Genomic DNA, 25186 nt, shown 5'->3' on the forward strand with positions numbered 1-25186 from the left:
CATCAGTTGTCAGAGCTGGAAGAGATGTTCCATATGATCATTCAAGTTTTTTGTTCTAAAACTAAAAGAAAACTAGGACTTCATGATTAGAGTTTGGAGAGTATTTTCTAAGTAGCAATGACACTTCTATTATCCGTAGGATGCAAACCTCTTTAGGTAGTGGAGGAGTTTCTTAAAGCACTGCATATGGTACTGTTCAGTTGAAAGTACTATGAAGTATGAAGCAGAAAAGTTCAAGATAAAAAAAAAAATCTATTCTCAGTTGACAGGGTTGTGCTTAGATAGAGACTTAAAGTTTGGCTTTTGTGGCTTTGGGACAAAATGTTATAACTTAAAACTGTACAATTGCCTTATTAGGYGTCAATTACTCACATGTTATCTGCTTAAGCAAATTGGATGTGACATTCATTTGATATCCAAGTGCTTCTGAGTAATATTGGTATATAAATTGTCCACAGTCCTAAGAGTTTCCTTCTGTATTGTCTGCATATTCATCTTCATTTAATGTGCGTTCATTTAATGTGCAGCTAGACAGCTTAAGGAATTGTAGCTGACAGAAGCGGCAGAGCTGAGTATTTTAATCTCTTGTTCTGGTCTCTCTAGACACAGCCTACGTGCACATTTTTATCAGTGATGTGAATGATAACAAGCCTGTGTTCACTCAAAGTGTGTATGAAGTAAATGTAGAGGAAGACCAGGATGTGGGCTCAACTGTCATTACAGTCAGTGCTAATGATGAAGACGAAGGTAAAGTATTGAAATTCTCCATAGCTGTATCTAAAGTACTAATGAGTTAATTTTACCAGACCAAGACATATTTAGTGGTGTTAGGAGGAAAACGTCTTTGTCTCTGCATTTTAAAACTTCTTTGTCTGAACTGATAGGGYGTGAACATTAGTTCATAACGGAGCTTTGAGGCATAAGCCAAATAACTTATTATTTGAGGCAATGCATTAATGTAGGGTGATGGGGAATAATTTCTCTGTCAGCAAATACAAATTTATTACGGCTCATATTGTTTTTTAATAATGGATGCTGATTGAAAATGTCCTGGTTAATTGGAATGAGTCAGACTTGGTCTCAGTGAGATTCACTTGGTTTCTCTATGGACAGGGGAGTTGTATTTTTTTTTTTTTCCTTAATGCTACAGATCAGTGTTGTCATATTTGAAATTAGACTTCCTAAAAGCATATCASTCTTTGCTGTATTGGTTTAATCTCCAAATCAGTAAGAAATTCAGTAGCAAGTCATGTAGAAAAAAGTATGTAACCAATCCCCATAGCCGAGCTCGGAGAAGATGCGGATTTTTATCTTTTGGCCGTGGTGAACTTAAAATTTGGCTCAGCCATACCTTTTGTTGCACAAGTCCCAGAGGATTATTCTAGCAGCATGTCTGTGAAGTGCATGTACACCCCGGCTGCATTTGGTTCCTTATCCATGCAAGGAGGTCAAGACAAATGCAACTAGGCTGTCACTGAAGGATTTCCTGCACAAAGGACTCTTAGTTTATTACTTACGATGGCTGTGAAACTGCTTTATAGTGTTGGATCAGGAGACCTGATGTGATGGATATGTGGCTGGTTTTCTCTGTTCTCCTGGTAACATGCATGATTAAAGATATAGCTATGAAAGAAGCGAGGAAGACAGGAACAGTAACTTAAATGTAAAGCTTGCAGAATGAAAGGCTAAAAGTCTCTGCTTGATCTACAATAATCTGCAAATTGGTACTTCATCTGAAATTTTAAGGTCTTCTGTAATGTAGTAAGCCAAAGTAGGCAGTCAGAATTACTGGTTTTGATAAAATCTATGGGAGTGTGTATATGAGTGCAGAAGGGTTCTACTGTATATAGTATTTTGTGGTAACTCATTCTTACATGCTGGGTGCTTATAGCCTTGACCAGTCACAGTGATCCTTCAGTGAACTGGAGGAATCATAAGTAAAAGCAGCATCAATACTTCATTGTAAAAACATATTTTTATAATTAAAAAAATGATAATTTGATATACTAGAGTTGAAAATACTGGTAAATGATCTGACATAGCTATGCATTTTGAAAGACCATCAAACTGTAATATCCCAAATTAATTACCTTATTATTTATACTTTATCTTGACATGCCATGTTTTAATATACTTAAAGAAATTTTATATTTTCTAACACTGTTGGTAATCGACAGGAACAAATGCTAAGTTACGGTACCAGATCACAACTGGAAATACGGGAGGAGTACTTGATGTAGAACCAGAAACAGGAGCCATTTTTATTGCCAAGCCACTAGATTATGAAGAAACAAAAATGTATGAGATTCATTTGTTGGCATCTGATGGGAAATGGGAAGATTATGCAGTTGTTATCATCAATGTCATGAATAAAAATGATGAGGCTCCAGTTTTTTCTATCAATGAATACTATGGAAGTATAATTGAGGAACTGGATGGGTTACCAGTCTTCGTCCTTCAGGTAGTGTATGTAATTTCAAAGATTATAATATTTCAGTGGAAGAACACAGATTATACTGCTACAGTTAAGCTAATAATAATCCAATACAAGTATATTAATGAAATTTAGTTCTCCTGAGTATTTTTGTTAGTGGAAGAAGAAAAACAGAGTTTTGTGGAAAAAATAATTGCAAAGATAAGTAAGATAAGCAGAATGGAACATATGTGATCCTAAATAGCAGATCATTAACACTTTAAAATAGCTGGTAGAATAACATGTTTAAATTACCTCTATAAATATTAAAAAATAATAATATAATATACTACATTATTATTATGGTGCAAAATGTATTCATCTACTCTCAATGGTTCCTGAGCCACCTTTCATCTGCCATTATTCCAACATGTATCTATTAATAGTGTAACATATACTTTTGCTTGAACTCTTTCCACAGACTGTATTAGTGTATAGGCTATAATGTAATCATTGCATATTTTATAATTCCTATGTCTTTGTTTTCAAAACTTCTGTAGGTTGTGGCACGTGATCCTGATAGTAACGTGAATGATGGAGATGTGAGATATTCACTACATGGGTACGGTGCAACTGATATTTTCACAATAGATGAGTACACAGGCAGCATTTATTCACAGAAAATGCTGGATCGGGAAGAAAGAGCACTGTGGAGATTCGTTGTATTAGCTACTGATGAAGGAGGAGAAGGACTTACTGGATTTGCTGATGTAATTATTAATGTGTGGGATATAAATGACAACGCACCCGTGTTCGCATGCGTRTCTGGTGATTGCAACGGGAGTGTCTTTGAAAATTCTCCTGCAGATACCTTAGTCATGGAAATGAACGCGGTTGATCTTGATGATCCAAAAATAGGTCTTAATGCGGTTCTAACTTACAGGATAATGGAGAATGTAAAAAATCGATTTGGTGCGAAYTTATTTAATATCAATCCCAATACTGGTACAATCCATGTAGCAGAGGGGATGCTGGACAGAGAGAGGACTGAAAAATATTTTCTTACAGTTGAAGCAAGAGATGGAGGAGGGCTAACAGGAACTGGCACTGCCACGGTCTGGATTGCAGATGTTAATGATCATGTACCTAAATTCACAAAAGAGATGTGGCAGGCAACAATTCCTGAAAATAGTGTCATTGATTCAGAAGTTCTGCAAGTGTCTGCTACAGATGCAGATGTTGGGGAAAATGCTCGCTTGGCATTCAGTATTGTTGGAGGAGATCCAGATCAGAAGTTTTATATTGAGAATGACAAAGAATGTCAATGTGCTACTATCAGACTGAAAAAAAAATTGGATTTTGAGAAAGCATATGAAAGACAGTTCAATCTTACTATTAAAGTAGAAGATCTTGATTTTTCTAGTATTGCATCATGCCTGATTGAAGTTGAAGACTGCAATGACCACAGTCCAGTTTTTCATTCTCAGTTTATTCAGACAAGCTCCTTCTTTGAAAATATGCCTATAGGTACTACAGTAACCACAGTGAGTGCTACAGACAAGGATTCTGGTATGAATGGGAACATTATGTATTCTATAAAGGCAGATTCAGATCCTATGAGACAATTTGCAGTTGACCAAAATGGTCATGTGATTGTGGTGGGTGCACTAGATCGTGAAGTCATTCAGAAATACAGTTTAATTCTGCATGCCTCAGATCAAGGGACTCCTGCCCAAACTGGAAGTGTTACAGTTTTGATTAACTTGCTTGATGTTAATGACAATGGGCCAAGATTTGAGGYACCGTACATGCCTGTAGTTTGGGAAAATAAGTTGAGCTCTGAAAYGGTGTATGTGAACCATACGTCAAAGCTGCTTCATGCATTTGACCCAGACAGTGAGGAGAATGGCCCACCTTTTACATTTTCACTGCCGCTAGATTATCAGAATTCTTCAGATTTTTCTCTGACTGACAACAGAAATAACACAGCGACCATTACAGCTCTGAGGTCCTTTGACAGAGAAAAGCAGAAGGTGTTTCATTTGCCAATAATTATAACAGATAGTGGGATTCCAGCTATGAGCACTACAAACACGCTAACTATAACAATCGGTGATGAAAACGACAACTCCCATGAGTCTGGCCATAAGGAAGTCTATGTGTACAGTAACAAAGGTAAGTGCTATCTAGATTTTGTATCAGTTTTGTGAATGTAGTACAGTTTTACACATTATTTCTCTTGCAGTTTTTTTATGCTTTACATTTTTCCCGATTAAAGTTCCAGTTCTGTAAACTATTAGATGAAGTGTATAATATATAAAGTAAGATATACTAAATAAAGAATGAGAAAGATAGGTTTATCTGTTCACAAAGTTTGGGCCCTAATGTGAAAAATATAATCTGCCAGAAGACTGTTAGCTACAAACAAATGTATTTTTTTTTCTGAAATACATATTTGCAGTTACAGAAGAAAATAGTATTTTTATAGACTAATAAAATTTATTTTTGTTCATTGTTTTTTCACTGACCCAGAGATTGGTTTGTGTGCACAGGATGGAAAAAGCACCTGGCACCGAGAGGTCTAGAGATGAGAATGGCTGAACTGAAGCAACTTAGATTCATAGAAGAGCCTTACACATCCTTTTCAGACCAGGAGGTGGCTGAGGAGGATATACATTTTGGAAAAGGAGACCTTCTGTTGGGGGGGGGAGACGGGACAAACAAACAAAMAAAATACCCCTAAGATAAAGCTGGGTCAGTGCTTTGTTAAGACAAGATGTAAAGACGAATCTTCAGGATGCAATAAGCAACTGCTTACTAGAGCAGGTAGTCTTAGAACTGACAAAAAAGATGCTATTCTGAATGTTTCCTTGAGTGGTGCACAGAATCTAGTCCAAAAAATATTAGTAGAACTGTTCTGTGCTCTGAGGCTTCACAGCAGCCACAGTGCTGTGGGGTTTAATTTTGCAGTGGGAGAGAGCAGGCCAAATGCATCCACTAAGGGAAAGTGCAATGTTTTCTCATCAGAGTGCCATAACAAAGCAGAAGTTAAACAATGTTAGAAAACATTTGTCTTGACCTGTTTCCACGTTTTTGGCTAAAACTCCTGTAAAGCGTTAGCGCAGTAATGGAATTTGGGGGTTTTTAACTTCTAATGTGGTGATTTATTTATTTTTTGGTCTGAGAATTTTATGAAGAGTTGTATCATTCTGCTGTTGGTTTGTGGTGTTTTTGGTTTTAATTCCTTCACGTGACATCCATAGGTCACTCACCTTTTCAGGGGAACTTGTAGCAGAAATCACRTGACATCCTGTACGTTATTTTAAGAGGCTTGCATCATAACCATCACCAAATCAAACAGGAATTTGAAAATGATAAACTCAGTAGTGAATGAGTGGGGATTTAAAGCCCACTGAAAAGCAAAAATGAAATGGATATTTATTATAATTTATTTCAACAGGAAAATGTTCAACAACAGTGCTTGGAGAAGTGTTTGCACCAGATCAGGATGACTGGGACAATAAAACATTTTCCTCTGAAGGAAAAGTGTTCAAGTGAGGCTTGTATTTATGTCAAAATGAGTAATATTTATCGTCTTAAATTATCTTATTCACTATGTATTTTTCTGTGTTGAGGATGTGCTTAAAGCCAGGATTATTAAGTGTGATAAGAAATTTACCTTCTGAATGCCTTTTTTTTTTTTTTTCTTTTTTTACTTCAGTAACAAAATATGAAGAAATTAATGCATTCAATATTCTTCCTCTTTTTGGAGAATGCAGGGTCATATTATGACTTTGATTTTTTAATCAGATCTCTTCATTAATTTATTTAAACATATGCTTTCTGTAAGACCCAATTTAAAAATAAATTGTGTTTATTGTGTGCCCCCAAATGTTTAAGTTGATGGAATACAAATAATGAATTTAAAAGGGAATCATTTCACCAAATGAGGAGGTGAGTTTGGTGATCTCCCTTGATGGCTAAATTTACAATTGCATGAGCAATCATAACTTTTAACTTAGTAGAATTATTTCTATTCACAGAAATGCTAAATTAGATCCTGCACTCCTACTGTTATTTATCAATATCATGAATTGAGATGGTATATAGTGTAATTATATACTATCCTGAAATATAGAAGGTTTTATAGAAAATGAATGTGAGTTTCTGTCTCTGCTGTGAAGGGTGAGAGTTTTAAAGCATTATCTAGATCAAAATTAAAAAGGTTTCTGTCTGTCAGCAGCCAGTGGGCCTGTTTTCCATTTTAAGAGGTTACTGTTTCATAAGAATGGTCAGGGAGTATTTCCGTAATTACTGATTACTGTATCTTTGAATTGGCACGTGCAAATGATGTGACAGCATTCATACAGAACTCTTGCTGTTTTAAATGGATAAATGAAAATCTGGAAATCTGGACTTTGTTTTATGTCTCTTTTTATTACTTGCTATATGGGATTATGCATGATTACTACATTGAATTACACTGAAAGATTACATTGACTCCTATGGACTGTGTGCTTTTATTCAGAAATGGGAAGGTCTAGGGATTTGGAAGTTACAAAACCATCTTTTTATAAGCTCTGCAGATTGACATTTCACAAGGTGCTTTTAGACCTTTTTGGAGGTCATTTCCTGTTTTTCATAAATATTGATCCTAGAATCTTCATAGGCCTTTAGGCCATTTGAATTATGTGAATGAATAACAAATATTCAGAAAAATAATTCAGAGTTTTGATTTAGTATTAAGCTTCCCTAATTGAAAGTTTATGTCTAGATCTTTCAGATTAAATCAGAGGACTGGTTCTCTGATGATGGTGGAAAATGCTCCCCAAGGAACATACAACTTAAAAGTTAGAGTTTCTGATGGAATTTGGCCTGATGTTATATCTACAGTACAAATCCATGTCCAAGAGCTGGAAAATGAAGTCATACAAAATTCAGCCACTGTACGTCTAGCAGGTTAGTTTTATTTGCCAGATGAGAGTTAGATCAGGTGCATATATATTTAAATGAGTATGTGCTTTTAGGTATTACTGATGTTTCATTGATTTAGATATCATTGTAAGACATGTATACTTTCTCGTATGTTTCCATATTGTTAAGAACTAAGTTGAGGCCAGTATTTCATGTTTATGTATTTATGAATCTCAAACTCAGATGTCACAGCAGAGGAGTTCATTAGGAGAGATGAATATGGCAGAAACAGACATGACAAGTTCAAGGAATTACTGGCAAAAATATTTTCAGCTCAGCCTAGTGATATCACTGTCTTCAGTATGATGGACATTGATGGAAAACAGACAGATATAAGATTTACAGTCACTGATGGCTCTGCATATTACAAACCAGAGAAACTGCATGCTGAGATGGCAGCATTTAAAAATGAGGTATGTGCCCTTGTGTTTTCATTTAAGCTTGATATTTGGTGTCAAACACCAAACAAACCTGGGTGGAAGAACATCTACATCTACAAATAGCTTTTTTGCTTCACTCAACACTTGTTTCACAGATATTTTTGTCCTCTTTAGTCCCATATGCACAATTGTACAGTTGTATTTCTTTCTGTTTCAATAGGTATAACCACGTTTTAGCTACGAAAAGATGATCCTCTCTTTCAGATCATGGTACAGTTGCCTGTATTTTTCAGAGTCACTCCCTCATTGTGCAATTTATCTATCTAATTTTGAATATGAATTCAGGAGCGTCCCTAAAAGCCAAAATGTTACTGTAATGTAGGGGATGTCTTGAAAATGACAGCTTTTTCAAGCGTTGCAGGTGCTGATGAAAATATCCAAATCCACCTGTGGTTAGACATTTATATTACAGTAGAGGCTTGATGTCACCCTGATTGAAATTCCATTGTACGAAGAGACTGTAGTCCTTTGCATATGCCTTCCAGAAGGATTCTTTTCAGTTTAGAAGATGAGATACAGCAGATGAGTGAGAAGGAGACACCAGCTCTATCAGTGTATTTAACTGTAGGCCAACTCTACATATGATGTGACCTCCCCCCGTCTTTGTATTTTAGGGGAAGGAGTAGTTTTTGAATGTAAGGTGTTTTCTAGTTCCTGATGACCGAACTGTTCTCCTTGCTTACCACATCTTGTGTGCCTTCTAACTCATCTTAGACTTCATCTATCTAGGCCACACTCTTGTACAATTTTCTGCAGTCCTTCAGATTTTAGCTTATGCTGAAGTCTTGCAGATGTGGCTGATTAAGCACATGCTGCTGAGTAAATTTTGTGCCTTGCACGAAGGCGTGATGCTACTGCTTAGCTGACCAGCAATAACTTACGCTAGACAAGACAGCACTTCCTGACTTTACATTTGTAGCTATAGGGGCATGTTTGCATATAATACATGATGCATCTCGTGGAGGACTTCTTCCTAGGAGAGAGAAAACTTTCTGTTTGGGTAAATATTGTAGCATCTGCATGGTTCTGGGAACCAAACAGCATACCTTAAAATAGAGTATCTTAACTTGCCACCTGCCCAACTGCTGTCAGACAGCAAAATATGTATTTTTCTTTTATCTTAAATAGTTGTGTGGATTATTAGAAGCTTCAGAATGACCCAAGTTGGAAATATCAGAGGCAGATACTGTTCATGTAGGATAACTGCAGCTTCTAATGCATATTTACAGAATTTTTATAACAATAATACAAAAAATTACGTAGATTTCAAATGTTCTGTGCCGTAAAATATGGCTGGTAAATTCATCAAACTGATAACAAGGAGTTAGGTTCACATATTTTAATGAAAATAATGTTTGTATTAATTATATATCACCTTTCAATATTTAATGAATAGCTCTGGTGAGTGCATAGTCCACAGAAGCCAATCATAGCCAGGGAATTTCTCCAGTAGTTTTTGTATATATGTTTAAATATAGAAAATTAGCACTGGTATTATTCATTGAATAGCTAAATAAATAATACGTTTTTATTAACCTCCTTGTTGTATGGCTTTACTACAACCATTTTTTGTTAGCAGCAAAAATAATCCATTCTAATACTATAAAGGAGCCCGGACTGTATATATGCACGATATTTTTTCTGTAACAGTACTACATACTTGTCTGAATGTGCAATATTGACTCCCTACTAATGGTTATAGATGTGAATAGTAGACCCCGAACTGCATTGGCAAGCTACATCGTGTCGTTATGTAGTATGTTTTTATACCTTTGGGAGTTTGTTTCTCAATACATGTTATGATATTGGAGGACATCATGACAATTGATTATAGAGGTTAAAGTTCTAAGAGTGGTGGATTGAACTGAAAGCACAAATAGAGTGAAAAAATAAAGAGCATTAGTATTTATGTATTTTAGTCTTTCCAAAGCTTGTTAAAATTTGTCATACATTTTACATTGGAAAAAATATATTAAATATATAAATAATAATGAGAGTCTAAATCTGATCTCACATTGTTTGTTTTACGTTGGTATATCTCTGTTACCCATGATTTACTTTTGACTTGCATGATTGTGAATGTAGTGTGTCCTCTTGTGTTGAGGTCTGGGCACTGAATACAGCATGTGGTGTGTTTGAACCATCAAATAATCAGAGAAGTTATGAAGTAATATCTGGATGTAAATAAGGAGGAAGAACCTGTTTTCTGACTTGAGCCAAATCATGCCTTTTGCTATCAAAGAGTGCAGAGAAGTGTGACTTAGACCACACAGTTCACAAGGTGGAATATAACTGCTATCAGAGCTCAATCCTTAGAAATAATGTTAGTAGGCCAGTACAGATTTAACATATTCACTATCAATCATGTCAATGATTAAGTTTTAGGAAATATTGCTACTGTAAGTGTTTAAAAATATTTCCTGGATTTGTTAAGTCATTGTGCTTGCACTTTGCTTGTCAGGAATGTTACTAACTAACGTTCAAGAATCTAAAGCATTCTATTAAGTTTAAGATGGCTTAGGTTTTTCAGAAATGAAGGAGTAAATAAAAGCACTCAGTAGGAAAACGTTAGTGTGTGKTTTTTTTTTTTTAACTGCATTTCCTCTTAGATCCAATCAGCTTTACAAGTGAACATTTCACAGATCGATGTAGATGAATGTAGGAGAGCAAATTGTAGCGATGGCAACGGTTGTACAAACTACTTTACAGTGAGTGACATCCCAACAGTGACGGATACTGGAAGTGTGTCATTTGTCTCTGTAACAACCACAATCAACACAGTCTGCACCTGTCCAGCTAGGGACCGAATTCATCAGTCTTGTGCCTCTTACCCTCAAAGTCCTTGTCTCAATGGTGGGAGGTGTATTGACACTTCAAATGGTTACAGGTGAGGAAACTTGTGCTGTAGCTTTCCTTTCTTTTGTTTTTAAAATGTCAAGTGTAGCTAGCAAGATTCAGGTCTAGAAAAACAATGCACTTCTGACTGAAGGAGAAGCAAAAAACCCACGGATGTGCTGGAGCGTAAACTTAATGACAACAATGTCAAGGGCCAAATGATAGTGCTGTAGTCCTGAAGCCAATGGGGATTGTGCATGAGTACGAACTAAAACCTGGGAATCCACGTGAAAATACCTTCTGTTTTTGTAGTTTTCTCTTTTTCTGTGATTTCCACTACCTAGTATATACATGGTTATAATGATTTCATGTAGTATATGAAAGATCCATTGCCAAGAAGACCTTCTTTCATAGTTTCATCATGTCATTGAACAAAGTCACCATTACAGGAGTTGGAAATATTTACAGTGAGATCTTTTAAAAATGAGATTGGGTAGCTGAGGATGTTGGTAACTGGATAGGGAGCCTTTTATTTTGGATATGGCTAATATCTACCTTGAGTAAATAATAGCAAAGTATTGTCACTATCTGACACTTACTCATTTGAATAAGTTGGTGATTTTGTCTACTGGGTCGACCAGTATCTTTGTAATATCATTCACCAAAATAAATCAAATGTTTTTTTGGTTGGGTTAGCTGAGAGGTAAGAGAGCTGACTTGAGGTAAGAACCATACTGTTCTTTCAGCCCTGGACTACAGTGGTTCAGGAAAAGATTTGGGAAGTGTAAGACTTGGAAAAGCAGCAGTATGGATTTCCCAGGCTCTGAAATAACCATTGCATTGTTAACATCTGTCATCTTTCAGGAGCACTTAATTCAGTATAAAAGAATGGGAAATATGCACTATTTTTTTTCCTCTTCCAAAACAGTAATACTAAAGGGGAATATCAATAGCAGCAATGCTAACTGGAGAAAGCAAAATGTAGTTTAAACCGTGGGTATAGGGAGGTTAGAAAATATTAGATAGGAAGCTCGTTTTATTTTAGCGTCAGTTGATATACAACAGTATTTCTTTAGCTAAATTGTACAGGTTTATTCTAGCTGGCAATTTACCTCCCTGGGTTTTCTCTGTAATAAATTGACCAAGCAGTGTTTACTGTTCCATGTTATTTAGTAAAATAATTCTTTGTTCCTTTTGTTGTATGATTTTGAGTATTCTCTCTCAATGACGTCATCTCAGAAAATACTTTTTTGAAGGAAATAACATGGTGGATAAATATGYTTTATACTCGTAAAAATATTTTAATAATTTAATGCACTCTTGTATACATGGAATCCAACTAAAATCTACATTGTTTCTCTACAGTTTAGTGTGATTTAAGTGCTGGTTTTAGGTTTAAATTTAAGTGCTAGTAGAACCAAAGAAAAACTGAATATGAGAGAATCTTGTCTTTCTTGTGTGTGCTCTCTCTTTCAGATGTCTTTGTCCTTCTTCATTTCATGGACCTGATTGCCAACAGACTAAGCACAGTTTCCATGGAAATGGTTATGCATGGTTTCGTCCCATCAGGCCGTGTTTTGAGAGCTCTCTCTCTCTCGAGTTTATTACTGCCGTTCCAGATGGACTTTTACTATATAGTGGTCCTTTATCAAATCCAGAACCTGGGAGTGCAGAAAACTTCATTGCAATAGGTACTTTTACAAAAGCATGTGAGAAAATTCAGTGTCTCTTGGGAATGGGTTTCATGTGAACAGTGTGGTAGTTAAAGTGTCAGTTCTTTCTATCTTACAAGATTATTTATGAGAAAACTTATTTTCTGGGTTGAAAATGTTGGAAAGTATTTTGAAACATTCTCCAATATGTCATTTTGCTTTGATGTATTGTATTCTTATTGCCTGATTTAAGTCCATCAAAGAGCTGTAGAAATCAAGGTGAAAACAAAGCAGCCAAATTTATATATAGGAAAAAAAATCCTACTAGGAAAACTCTAGTGCTATAAAATAATTTAGGTACTTTGAAGATGGGCATTACGTGATTAATGCAGTCTTAGTTGTATGTCATTCTTATTTAGYTTGGTGAGCAAAGAAATCCACTTAAACCATTTGGAGTCTTGGGGATTTTTGCACTTTTCTTTTTAAATGGGCAATGATTTGATGAATGAATGCAGTCCCAATGCACCATTGTAGAAAGACTTAATATGCAAATAGAACATATTGCTCTAAGTTGATGCATATTTAAAACTTTTGCATATTTTTTGTGATTTAGTATACAAAATGCACAGTATAGTTGCTATTTTATATTTTCCTAAGTATTTGAAAAATCACGTTGTTGGATATTGTTAATCATTAATTTCACTTTTGCTTTGTTTTGCAGTTGCTTTTGAATATAGGTAGAAATAGGGAGGATGTAAAATCTGTATACGTTACTTCTGTTTTAGAGCGTTATAAAGGTACAGATTGCTTATCAGGAGTTAGTTTTAGTGCTTTACCCTTGACAAAGAAGCGGCATAATCTAAAATACAAAAATCAATACTATATTGAATGAATATTTCTACATAATAGAGATCATAGAATATAATTCTAGTATTTCTATACTGAGCACTTCTTTGCGTGATTATTAATAACCATTAAATTAGTACATTCACTAGCTGTGCTAACATGTCCAAAATGAAAAGATACTTATAGGTGGATTTGATTTCTTTTTCTTGTTGTATTAGAACTCTCCAGTGGTATTCCTGTGCTGAAGATGAGCCATGGCTCAGGTTCAGTGATGCTGCGGTTACCAAGTCACCTGAATGTAACAGACAAAAAATGGCATCAGCTAGAAGTCAGAACCAGTGGTCAGGTCAGTTCTGATTTTCCACAAAGGAATATTGATTCATACTACTTGCGCATGCAGAAACTGAAGGGTAGAAAACTGAGCTTGGGCAGTTGTATGCATTAGTCTAACTGTGCCTGCTTAGATTCAATGACTAGTACAAATCTAGGGGAGACTGCAATGTCAGCTCTAAATCCACCTATGTTGTAATCTGTTATATTTTGGGATCAGAGGGGTTTTTGTTTGTTTTGGGATTTTTTTTAAAGATCTGGAGCACATAAGGAAAGTGCATGTAGGGTTAGCTATAGTTTACGTACTCAGTGATACATTTGAACACTGAAAGCCTATGCACAAAAAGAGAATTATTTAATACAGTTACCTCTTTTGTGAATGTGGTTAAAATACTCAGAAATACAAATTAAATACTGAGGTAAGTGCCTTTCCTTTTTTCTTTCCTTTTTTTTTTTTTTTTTTTTGTTAAATGGGTCTGGTTTGGCTTTGCTATTTGTTGCAAGGTGGAAAACAGAACAGAAAAAAAAAACTTTCTGTGTAAAAAGAAAAAAGATGGTATCATATTTAAGAAGTTCATTGATTTATACGGAAATTATTAATTTAATAATCTTATGTTTTGGTTTAGGATATCCGATTCACTTTGGATCACTGCAGTGCAGCTGTTGCTTCAGAGATAGAAGGAGTGGGCAGATGGCTATCTACTGAAGATCGTACAAACTGTGAAGTCTTTGTGTCTGTTCCACAAAGAGCAAGGTAAGAGCAAGGAGATTCACTGAAAAATAGCTTAATTTAAAGCTTTTGAATGTTTTCTTTATTAAATTGAAGCAGAGTTATTAATGACTAGAAGTATTTGTTTTTCTCTTTTCTGGGCAAAGACCTGGACTTGAAGTACTAAACAAATTTTAAGGAACCAGTCTTCCTCCAAGTAGTGTTGTGAGACTATGACAACTGCAGAACATTATGTGGCAGAACACAAGAGTGGAGCTCTTGTGGGTAAGATGTATAATCTCTTATCCACAGGACTTCTTTGCTCTTATTTTATTTATTAAGTGACTGTAAACCTGCTCTTGAGAAGGTCACAAAATTAGACCGGTTGACTTTTTAAGGGAATAACTCTGGATGCTCCAGCAATCTTGTTATCTCATTCTTATAAATCTGAGGTCTCCTACATTTAGGCAAATGTGTTAAGGCAGACTAAGATAACAATATCTCCAGTTGATTAAAACGGTTGCTGCCTTCATAGCAGAATCATACCTGTACAAGAAGTACCTGTACAGCCTGATGGTCTAGTGTAAGCTGCTAATTAAAGTGGGCTGGTGCTGATAGGCTTTGTTATGAGCTGCTGTGGCTCATTATGAGCTGTAGAATCCACCCATGTTTATTTTCCAGCCAAGTGATACAGCTGAAGTGCAGTAAATTCTCTGGTCCTGTGCTGGGGGCTTATCCTCAGTTAAGACTGAAAAAAGTGGTTGGAAAACCTTGTTTAGAAACCAGTTATTGCAGTCAAAGCAAAAGGATGTTTTGAGTTGCATTCTGCAAGGCTATCAGTATCCTTTTCATTAAGAACTGGGTTATGCTTGTTACACTTGCTGATGACACCAAGCCGGGAGAAACAACCAGGATGTTGGAGAGCACAGCTTAGAATTAATCTCAGGAAATTCAGTTTCTTGAGAAAATTGAGGTCATATTTTCTCCTGAAAATACAACCTGAAAATATAGTATACTTTTCCACTAAGGCATGGGCAAAGTATTGCATGTAGGCAGGAATAACCAGCCTCACAAATACAGAGAAGGAACAACTGCCTAAGTACCATTAAAAGATCTGGAGGATAGTGACAAAGTGAGAGAGTCAGCAGTGTCATGTTAATGTGAAAAAGGCAAGCAGTGTACAGTAATACTTCAACATATATAAACCCTTAAGAAATCAAAAGTATTGTTACACTTGTTTAGCAGTGTTAGGCCTCAACTATAGTTCTGAGTTTGGTTTCATGCACCACAGTGCAGGATAGGTGTGGACCAACTGGGTAAGTCCATGGAAGAACAACTGTAATCAGCTGTCTTGAGAATGACCTATCAAGAATGAAAGAACTGAGGTCACTTAACCAAAAGAAGGGAAGACTGAGGAGAGAGCGAGCAAGTCCTAAGGTGTATATATATATATAAAAAAAAAAGGCAGCTACAAAAGGGATGTTTTTGACAGATGGGGAAAAAAAATGCTGGCCTTCAGCTACAGCAYGGAAGGTTCAGGTTGTATTTTAGGGAAAACTTGGTACTGATAAAGATACTTGAGCACTGGAATGGATTATCTGTGGAGATTGTAATGCCACTTTTACTTATTTCACCTTCCAAATCCTCCCTCTCCTCCCAAAGACAAAGATGCTCTTAAGTATGGATGATGATTTTTGACTATGCATATTTACAACACATGTCAAGGAACTTCCAACTATTGGTAAATAACATTTTTTTCCCTCTGAATGCCATTCCATTTGCATGTTCACTCTGGGGGTGAGAGGGGGCACTCTAAGCTGATACTGAACCTGTTCTCTGAGGAAGGGCCTTCATATTGAAGAGGGGGACTGCAAGTCTTCTCTGCCTGTGTTGTATCATGTGTGTGATGGCATTCTGTTTAACGAAGGTGTGAGGGTAGGGTGGCAGATAACAACTCAACAGATCTCTGAATGGGAGCAGTCCTTAATGATGCCACAGAAGTTGACTGAGCTCTAATGGGTTAATGTGCCTGACTACCATGTTAGCTATTTCAGAACAAGTCCTGGGAGTCTGCTATCCACTAGGGGTGTCTGTCAAGATATTTTATCTTGGACACACTTCTCCTAAACTGAAGACAAAAACATCTTCCTAAATGGTTGTCTCTGGTGTCTTGAATTTGAAATATAAAGATTGTTGGAAGGAATGACTTTGTTCCAGAAATATGAGATTTTGAAAAGAAAACGAGATTCTAGAAAAAAAAGGTAGGGTACAGCTCACCTGGCTTTTGATGCCTTCACTGTAAGTGTCTAACTCTGAGGAAGTAGGACTAGCCTCTCTTTCTAAATAATGGGGAAGCAGTTCTAAGGAGTGATTCATACAACTTCAAATTTCTACTTTAGGATAAGACAAACAGCTCTGTAGACTCCAGTGATCATAGGATATAGATCTCCATTCACTGTAAAATCAGCATAGGGTTACTAGCTCATTTGTAGCTGTTAATGTCCACAAGGCATATGTTTAGTCAGATAAATTCCATGTAAATTGTCATCTTCCTAAGTTTATCTGCTGGTTTATTTAAAACTCAGAAATTGCTGTGGGTAGACACTTGAGTAAGTCAAATGCGCTCTTATTCCAAATAACATCAGTTCAGTCATTGGAATTTGAATATCTGTCATTCTGACAGCAGTGCTAGCTACTGAGAGTGCAGTATTCAAGGAGACGGAAGAAAGCAAGTTAAGTTAGGCTCAAAAAGCTGACTTGTGAGAGAGATCTAATACTAACTTCAGATCCCACTGTGGAATGAAGTCTCCCAAAGTAGAGGAAAAAGACACACCAAGCCCCAGAGAAACCTGAGTGTAAAATGGTGAGTAAATAAGGAATGTTTTTCAGGGAGATTAGAAGAAAGGAATAGCAGAACTAGTAGAGTTCCCTTCTGCGCAGTCTAAAAGGAATAGTGCACAGATCCAGGTGCTGCAGTTTCTCCCAGTGATCTCTCTAAGCCGTTTGCTTTAGTTCTCACAGTTTCTTTTTGTCCGAGTTATTTCTGCTTTTTGATTTTCATTTATTTTTGTATTTTTCCCTTTTTGGTGCGCTCTTTTCATGACCTGGAGGGCTTCGCACAACTGCTGAGACTGCATTGAGTCAGCCCTTAGGTGTCTGGCCAGTAGCATGTGCAAAATAGTTCTGGCTGTGTTATTCTTACAGTATAAATGTGCACACAGACAAACACTTGAAAATACAGTATCTAGAATATCACAGCTGTTCCTGACTCAAACACGCACAGACTTGAATTGTAATCAAGTAATCTACACTGTTAAACTCCCAATAGACTTCAAAGCTGTATATTAAAAAACAAAACAAAACTTTATTTTAAGGGCCAGAGTTTCTGCAAAATAACAGACTATTTCAGAGAAAGAAGCAGATAAAATTTGGGTTTTTTTTGTTCTTTTAGAAAGCCTCTTTTCTTTGGAAGTGCAGTCTAGATTTTATTTATCTTTCCTATTCTATAGTATCTATATTTGAAGGTAAAATTACAATCTGCTTTTTTTAAAAARAATATTATGCATATAATTTTCAAAGGTATTTGAATGTGAACCATGTTCTTCAACTGGGTGGTGTAAAAGAATCGTTACCATATTCCTACCCGCAATTACTGCACAAACATTTTTATGGTTGTTTGCGCAATTTCATCGTGGATACTCAGGTAAGAGAAGTGTAACATTAATAAGCTTTCGTATAAAATTGTTAGGAAGCTTGTATGCATTTGAAATTCATTCTCTGATGACATTTATATCTTGGTTCTGATCAGTAATGGCTTGATAGCACAAAGTGGGCGCTATAGAGCCTCTGTTACTGTCAATGAATTGGGCTGTTGAGTCTCCTCTGTCATGGAATTTGCATTAAACCTCCACAGACTGTTTTATAATCAATTTGCTTGGCGATACTATGAAATCATAGAAATTAAGATATTCACCACCATTTGCATTTGCTCTAAAATGCTTCACACTGCAGCATTTTAATTGCACTTCCATCCCTGGGCCTTGTGCTGGCTGGTATCTGTTTTGCTCAAATGTCATATCATCTTGTTTCTTTGGCAGGGAAGAAACTTGCAATAGCAGCCAAATTTTCAGTTTTACGTTAATAATGTTCAGGCAGCCAAACTTTTTAGTAGATCTGCATGTTGTGCCTATAGTTTAGGTACAGGTAATTACTGCTTCCATTAATCCTGTTCCATGCCCATGTGTATTAATGTATAGTATAAGAAAATTCTGCTGGATTTTTCTATTGTAATTAGAATAACTACCTTGAACAGTTGTTTCTCACCTACAGAAAGATGTATTTGTGAGCCAAAACCTATTCTTTGTTTATACCCTGCTTCATGCATATGTCTTTCATGCTTCTTTGCCCATTCAGGGAGCTTCTGAATGGCAACTGTATGACTGTTTACCTATGCCAGCTGTCTGCTTTGTTATGAAATATTAGAGGTTTTTTACTTTCATAGTCAGTGGAGCTTATTCAAAGGCAAAATTGGTTTGATAGTTAATAATTTAAAACTGAATTTTAATAAAAATAACTAAAATCTAAATGTCAAAAAGCAAAGTTAATGTCTTGAGAAATACAGATAAAGAACAAGCTGTTATGATGTATAGCTATTACTATTTAAGAATGAGGTGTGTTTYTTAAATGATGTTTTGCTGTCATATGATTTTTCTCTTGAAGGTATATGACCTTCAGTCTCCTGCAGAGTCCCTGAATAGCTTCCCTGGCTGCATACTTACAGATGGGAGCTGTGAGACCATGGGGTCATCTTCCTGTGGTGTTCATGGGAGGTGTCTTGGAGGCTGGGGCTCATTTTCTTGTCATTGTTTGCCAGGTTACTATGGCCATCGGTGTGATAAAGGTAAAGTCTCTGTTTTTCTGTTGCATTATTGTTAGGCTGGTTCATTTTATAATACAGAAAACTTAAAATGTTTGCAAGACATGATTGCTGAGGTGGTTCCCAATGTTTTAGTTGGTTAAGACCACGTTTCAGTGTAATTTCTGGACATTTTAAACAATGTTTTGTTTTTAATTCCCTTTTGAGAAGTAGCTTGCTCGGTATCAGCTCATTTCTTCAGTACTGAAGATGTTTGTGCATTAACTGTTTAAATGGAAACCTTTTAACAAATGATTAGTGAACCAAATCATTTTTTTCTCTTCACAGCTTCAGGGGGTTGCACAGGCTCTGTTACACTTTCAGAAGTATCAAATAACCTAAAACTTAAATGCATGTCTGCCAGTACTTACTGTGCAGAATTAGAACTATACAGCTGGAATTCAAAATGGTGATTGAGTGATCGAGTTGTTGTGGGAAGACATAAAAGCACATGTCCCAAAAGACAACTTGTGTGTTATGGGTCCACGTGGTGCACTACAGTCATTGCTTTTACTTTCAACTATTTCATTTTGAGAATGAAGGAAATAATAACACTTCTCTCTCTGCAGAATGATTTAAAGGTCTTTATCCTCTCCTTTTAGTTGCCAAAGAATACGTGTTTGGGCCTGGAAGTCATATTCGCTATCAGCTTCCTTTCAGTGTGCCTGCCCGTAGGACACTGTTAGAAGCCATGATTAGGACACGGCAGCCTGACAGCGTCGTCATGAGCATGTCTTCTCGAAATAAGGATGAATACATCACCCTACGGGTGAGTAAGACATCCTAGAGAGTATTAGCATAAAGTTAAATCAGTCCCAGCCAGTGCTTAACTAGGTGAAAAATAAAACTAACACCTGAAAATAAAACCAAACCCTTATGCCAGGCACAAAATCCCTGGAATTAGAGTTCTTTTATCTACACTTACAGATCTGATTCTCCACTTGTGACATTGATTGCACAACCATGGAATACAGTTGGCTTCAAAGGAATTTATTACCCATTGTAGTGGAGTATCCAGTTTGCCATATAGAATAAGATGAATGGTCTKTCTGCTGTGGTACTCAGTTCAGGAATGGCTTATTCTACATAGTTCAGATCCTGCTGAGAAAGATGCCTGTAGCAGTTTTAATGAAGTAGGCTTCTGAAAATTACATCTTATACATGTGATTGTATGGGTCATTTCTTGAGCTAAATTGTTTTGAACTGTCAATGTAGAAGTGATATACCAGATTCTGAACCACTTGAATTCCATAAATTTGTCTAAGAGACCTTTTGGGCAATCAGAGAAGCCAGGTAAAATTGCTTAGAATGAATTACATGCTACCACTGGTACACTGCTACCAGTATTTAGGTTGTCTACTTCCATAGCAYCTGAGGTATTTTTACAGTATATTACAGTCATTTTTGTATTTGAAGTGTAAATATACTCTGAATTTAAAGAAATGTTTATTTAATGTTTATTATTATTTGAACCAAGACTTGTATACAATGTGAAAAGTCAACAGAAAATATTAGGTGATGACACTTTTTTTTTTTTCTCCTCACTGCTCTGTTAATTATCCACAAGGTGGTTCAGGGGTTCTTAATGGTCTCATATAATCTGGGTGATGGAGACTATTCTGTAAGCCTTCCCTCCTACAACATTGATAATGGTGAATGGCATCATRTTACACTGGAGAGAATTGAAAATGAATTTACCCTTCGCCTTTATGAAGGAGGTGGGAAGAGAGAAATCCTGAGAGCAGGAGGCATATACAAAGAGATTGTGATTGACCCCAGCAGCTTGGTCCTTGGAAACACCTACCCATTCAATCAAAACCAGAGTTTTCAAGGTGAGGAATTCTTGATCTCGCTGTTCAGAATATGGACCTATAAAAATGAAGATTTACTGGTAGTACATGTGCATGCTGTGAAAAGTTCATCCTGTTTATATAGAGCCCAAATTAAATGAAACTTTTGCAAGACACTGCAAGAGGGACAGCTACTATTCTGCTCAGGAAGAAGGTACAGCAGGGATTTATGTGCAACCAAAGATAGTAATCTGTTCACACTACTGTTTAAAGGATATGTATATAGGATCCATGAGCTTCTCCCAGATGGACTGTGGATGGCTTATTGCAGGAGGTATGTAGAACTGGTTCATATTCAGTCCATTCTTCAGCTGTCCTTTCTTACCAAACAGCACTGCCCCTACACTGAAAGGAACATTTCTATTTTATATGGGCATTGCAGAGCACACAACAAATTTACCTTCATGCAGTTTGGATTATTGGATTTTACAGTCACTCACTTGAAGCATTCTAATTTTAACTAAAGTTAGAAATGGTTTATTGAAGTAGAGCTAACAATTCAAATTTTTGAGCAACTGAGTGGACAAAGTCACAATGTCAGTTAAAAAACAGATCTGTTTTAGCCTGGAGAAATAGCACAACACTATTACAAGAGGAGGCATTAGAGAAACCGAAGTCTAAGATATCCAAAACAGCTTTATGCTGTCCTCTGGTAGAAGCTCACCCTCTACCTAAAATTGCAATATTATTACTGTATTGTATGCAGCATATTTTCTGTATTGACAAGGTACATGCGCCATTACTCTGTTAAATATGCCTAGTATCTGTGTATTAGCTTCCTCTCATGGCTTTCACGTCTTTAACCAGATTCTAATAAATCAATGTAGAATAGGATGATAATATTTTTCACACCTGATTTAAAAAAAAAAAAATCCAGTAAATAACACCAAGTGCTAAGAAAAAAGCATTTTTTTTAATAAATAAATACACACACACACACACACACACACACACATTAAAGAGAATGACAACCTAACTATTTTTAAAAAAGATAAACATTTTTTCACTAGAGGTAATTGCACAACTGAAACTTATGGTGAGAACTAGAGACCATATTTTGAATTTTTATTTATTGCATGAATAATACAAAAGTAGTAGAAAATCTCCCATTTCTATTGGTAACCCAAGGATGTCTCATCCAGTTTTTTGTTTGTTTCTTTGATCTTCTCWAAAGGTAAGCTGTAAAATACAATTAAAAACCAACCAAATGCATCTATACTGTTACAGATTGAAGAWTATTACAGATTTTTCCACAACTTTTGGAAACATAGTAAAAGGGTACCTGTTCTGCTGTCTTGAACATAAGCACATAGTAGCCTGCAGCAGCACTTGATTCTTGCTGAAAATGCTGAGAATCTTTATCAAAACTCATTCAGTCAAAAAACTGAAGCACAGTACTATGAAAGTTTAGTGAAATTCAGTCCTAGATTTGAGTTTTGGCAGCCTGGCAGCCTCCYCTTTAAATGTAAGTTATGTCAAATCTTGTGGCTGCTTCAAGTCATTCTTGCTGAATGAATTTTTCTGTTTCTTGCCTCAGGATGCATGAAGGATGTCAGATTTAATAACTACAGGTTGCCTATGGATACTCACACGAAAGAGCCGGTGTTGGTGTTAAGTGCCGAGGGAGTGAAAGAAGGCTGTTCTTCAGAGGCTTGTAGGAATAACCCTTGTAACCAGGARTTTATTTGTGTTGATTTGTGGATGATGCATGAATGCAGGTAATTGGTGGAAATAAAAACACAAACCCCTCCAGACTCAGGTGAGGAAAGGTGGATGCATGCAGAGTGTGCGACATGAAGGCTACCACAGGCAATCTTGTCAACCAGCTGAACTACAATGAAACATGGGGCTAGATGTCTCCATAGCTACACTGGCTTCAAGGTTACTCAGGGAATACTRTTCTTCTAGGCACTACCCTTAGCTGATGTAAATCAGCGTATCTCCTTTGGTTCTGTAATGATTTTGGCTGTCTGTCTTAACTGAAAAATGTTTAAAGAATAGCAGCAAATCCAGAATGTTTGTAAAGACTGAAAACTAGGAAAAGGTGGAGCGCAGCCCTAGCATGGCTACCTCTCTTCTGTGAAGCGTGTGCTGTGCAATGTAGATGTGCTTTCTTTTATTGGTATTTGACTTAAACCATCTTAAGCTATGACCTCTCTTCTCTTATAGGCCACTCAAGTTGAAGGACATCATCATTAAGCTAAGAGTTCTTGTGTGTGTCTGGGGCTGAGGTTAGGACAACACTTCAGTTATAATCCAAGTTAGCTATGCAGTGAAGACACCCTTAAAACATTATTAATTGACCCTGTCCACACAAAGAGAATTTTCTAGTGAGTTTTTTTCCCTAAATGCTGAAAACATCTGACTGGCAGGAAATTCACTCTGATRGAAACAAAAAACATAGCATAGCTAGGCAGGACTGCAGACCATGGTCCTAATCCAGCTATTTTACATACAGGTAATCTTGCAGAAGCCACTGGAACTACTTGAATTTTGTAAGCCCTTGATGTAAGGGCTTAAAGATCTGGAGCTTCTTATTGAATGACTGCTTTAGAAAGGACTACAATCCTGTAATTATTMTAAGCCAAGTAACTTCTAGTAGATATTTCAGTAACTCTATATAGAGAATGCCATCAAAGGCTGGTTTGAAGTCTTAAATGCTGTCTTTCATGCCTAATTTTCTCAAAAGTTTTATTTCATTTTGTCTTTTCAGTTGCCCTCTAGGACACATGATCATGGAGAATGCCACTGGTAGACACTGCGTATATACTGCATGTGCTAAAAAGCCCTGTAACTATGGTACCTGTGTCTCACAGTCGCCAACCAAGTTCCAGTGTGACTGTCCTGATGGCTATACGGGACGGAACTGTGAAATCACGCTGGCGATCTTCCACAAGGATGCAGGCCTGAGCTTTAGTTCCATGTTTGCCATCTGCATTTGTTTTTTGGCACTGTTAGGTAGTTATGGCAACTACATCTTGTATTACCTTTGGTGAATTAATTTGTCCATCTTGTCCTGAATATTCACCGTGTCATCTTTCTGCTGAAAARTCAGTTTTTTAATGGAGGTACAACTCTTCCTTCACTTTTTTGCTATGGTCTCTGTCTGCTTCATCAGCTCATTTCTCATCCCTGTTTGCAGATATTGCTAAGTGAATCAACATTCATCAGTTGTGGAAAGTCTTTGCAGTTTTGTTTTCTCCATGTTTTCACTTCATTGCTAATAAACTGTTCAGATGCATAACTGGAAGCAAATCCAGTTGAACAGAAGGAAAAGAAATTACTAGCAGTTAAGCACTGTTTAAAATACTACTGATCCTGAAACAAATTTTTTCAGTCTAGGAGAAATGCACTGTCTGATAGGAATACGTTTGTTCAGAGAGAAGCAGTCTCTTGCATCTTACCAACTTTGTCACAGCTCCTAACAGCTGCTTTTGGCTTCTTCCATCACTTTCAGGCTTCAGTAAGGTCACTCTATGAAGAAGAATCTCACTAGAGAGGCAAGATCACATCTTTTAGTCCTGTTGTTTAACATAATCCATGAAAGCTTACCTGAGTAAGGACATAAAAGTTTTCCCACGGTTTTTAAAGAACTTTATAAATCACTTCAGATTTTGTAGTCAATGGTCATTGTGGACTATTTTGAATTTGTTGACTATTTTTGAATCTGTGGCTACCTAAAAAAACCATCACTTTGCCCTATGTATTATGTTTGCCATGCAAATATGAACAGCAAATAAAGTGGGAAGCTAACTGATTTTGCAGCCTTTGGAATCAGTTACTTAAAACYAAGAGAAGATCATTACTATTATTATTTTTGCTGTTTCATAGTAGTTTTGTGGTGAATTGTGTTGTTACTTGCATTTGACTGAATGAAAAAAAAATACCTAATAATCCTGCTAATGTTTCAGGTTTAAATTAAGGGTTAGAAATGGTTGATTTTAGCCAAATAGTATGCATTGTTGGAAATTTTAATAGATGAGGTAACTATGGTATTATCAAGCAACTTGAGGTTTTATTAGGAGAATTTAAAATAAATTATTCTTAAGACTTAAAATGCCTTTTCTCTTGCATAGCTTCCAAAGAGTGATAATACATTTCTAAAGTGATTAATTCATGCAATTTTAACTATAAATGTATAAGTTTACAATAGATTAGAAAAAAGCTACTTTTCTGATATCTGATTCTATCTTCTAAACTCAAATGGGGAACCATTTTGCAC

The 25186-nt window shown here is 36.3% G+C and overlaps 1 protein-coding gene across 1 annotated transcript in view; it reads left to right on the plus strand.

Annotated features, from left to right (window-relative positions):
• The window catches only part of LOC146596488 (neural-cadherin-like), a 43418-nt gene extending 18606 nt beyond the window's left edge, over nt 1-24812 (plus strand). The window contains exons 15-30 of the mRNA XM_085303780.1: nt 604-747; nt 2178-2461; nt 2974-4588; nt 5874-5967; nt 7188-7372; nt 7571-7800; nt 10437-10714; nt 12139-12353; nt 13379-13506; nt 14117-14244; nt 17779-17902; nt 18919-19099; nt 19717-19883; nt 20682-20946; nt 22502-22682; nt 23678-24812. Of these exons, the coding sequence (XP_085159906.1) occupies nt 604-747; nt 2178-2461; nt 2974-4588; nt 5874-5967; nt 7188-7372; nt 7571-7800; nt 10437-10714; nt 12139-12353; nt 13379-13506; nt 14117-14244; nt 17779-17902; nt 18919-19099; nt 19717-19883; nt 20682-20946; nt 22502-22682; nt 23678-23960 (4502 nt within the window). The 3' untranslated portion in view covers nt 23961-24812. The remainder of the gene's footprint in view (nt 1-603; nt 748-2177; nt 2462-2973; nt 4589-5873; nt 5968-7187; nt 7373-7570; nt 7801-10436; nt 10715-12138; nt 12354-13378; nt 13507-14116; nt 14245-17778; nt 17903-18918; nt 19100-19716; nt 19884-20681; nt 20947-22501; nt 22683-23677) is intronic.
• Nucleotides 24813-25186: the final 374 nt, after the last annotated feature.

The sequence above is a fragment of the Rhea americana genome, unplaced genomic scaffold, assembly GCF_003343005.1.
Source record: "Rhea americana isolate MKP2758 unplaced genomic scaffold, rheAme1 scaffold_20, whole genome shotgun sequence".
NCBI lineage: Eukaryota > Metazoa > Chordata > Aves > Rheiformes > Rheidae > Rhea > Rhea americana.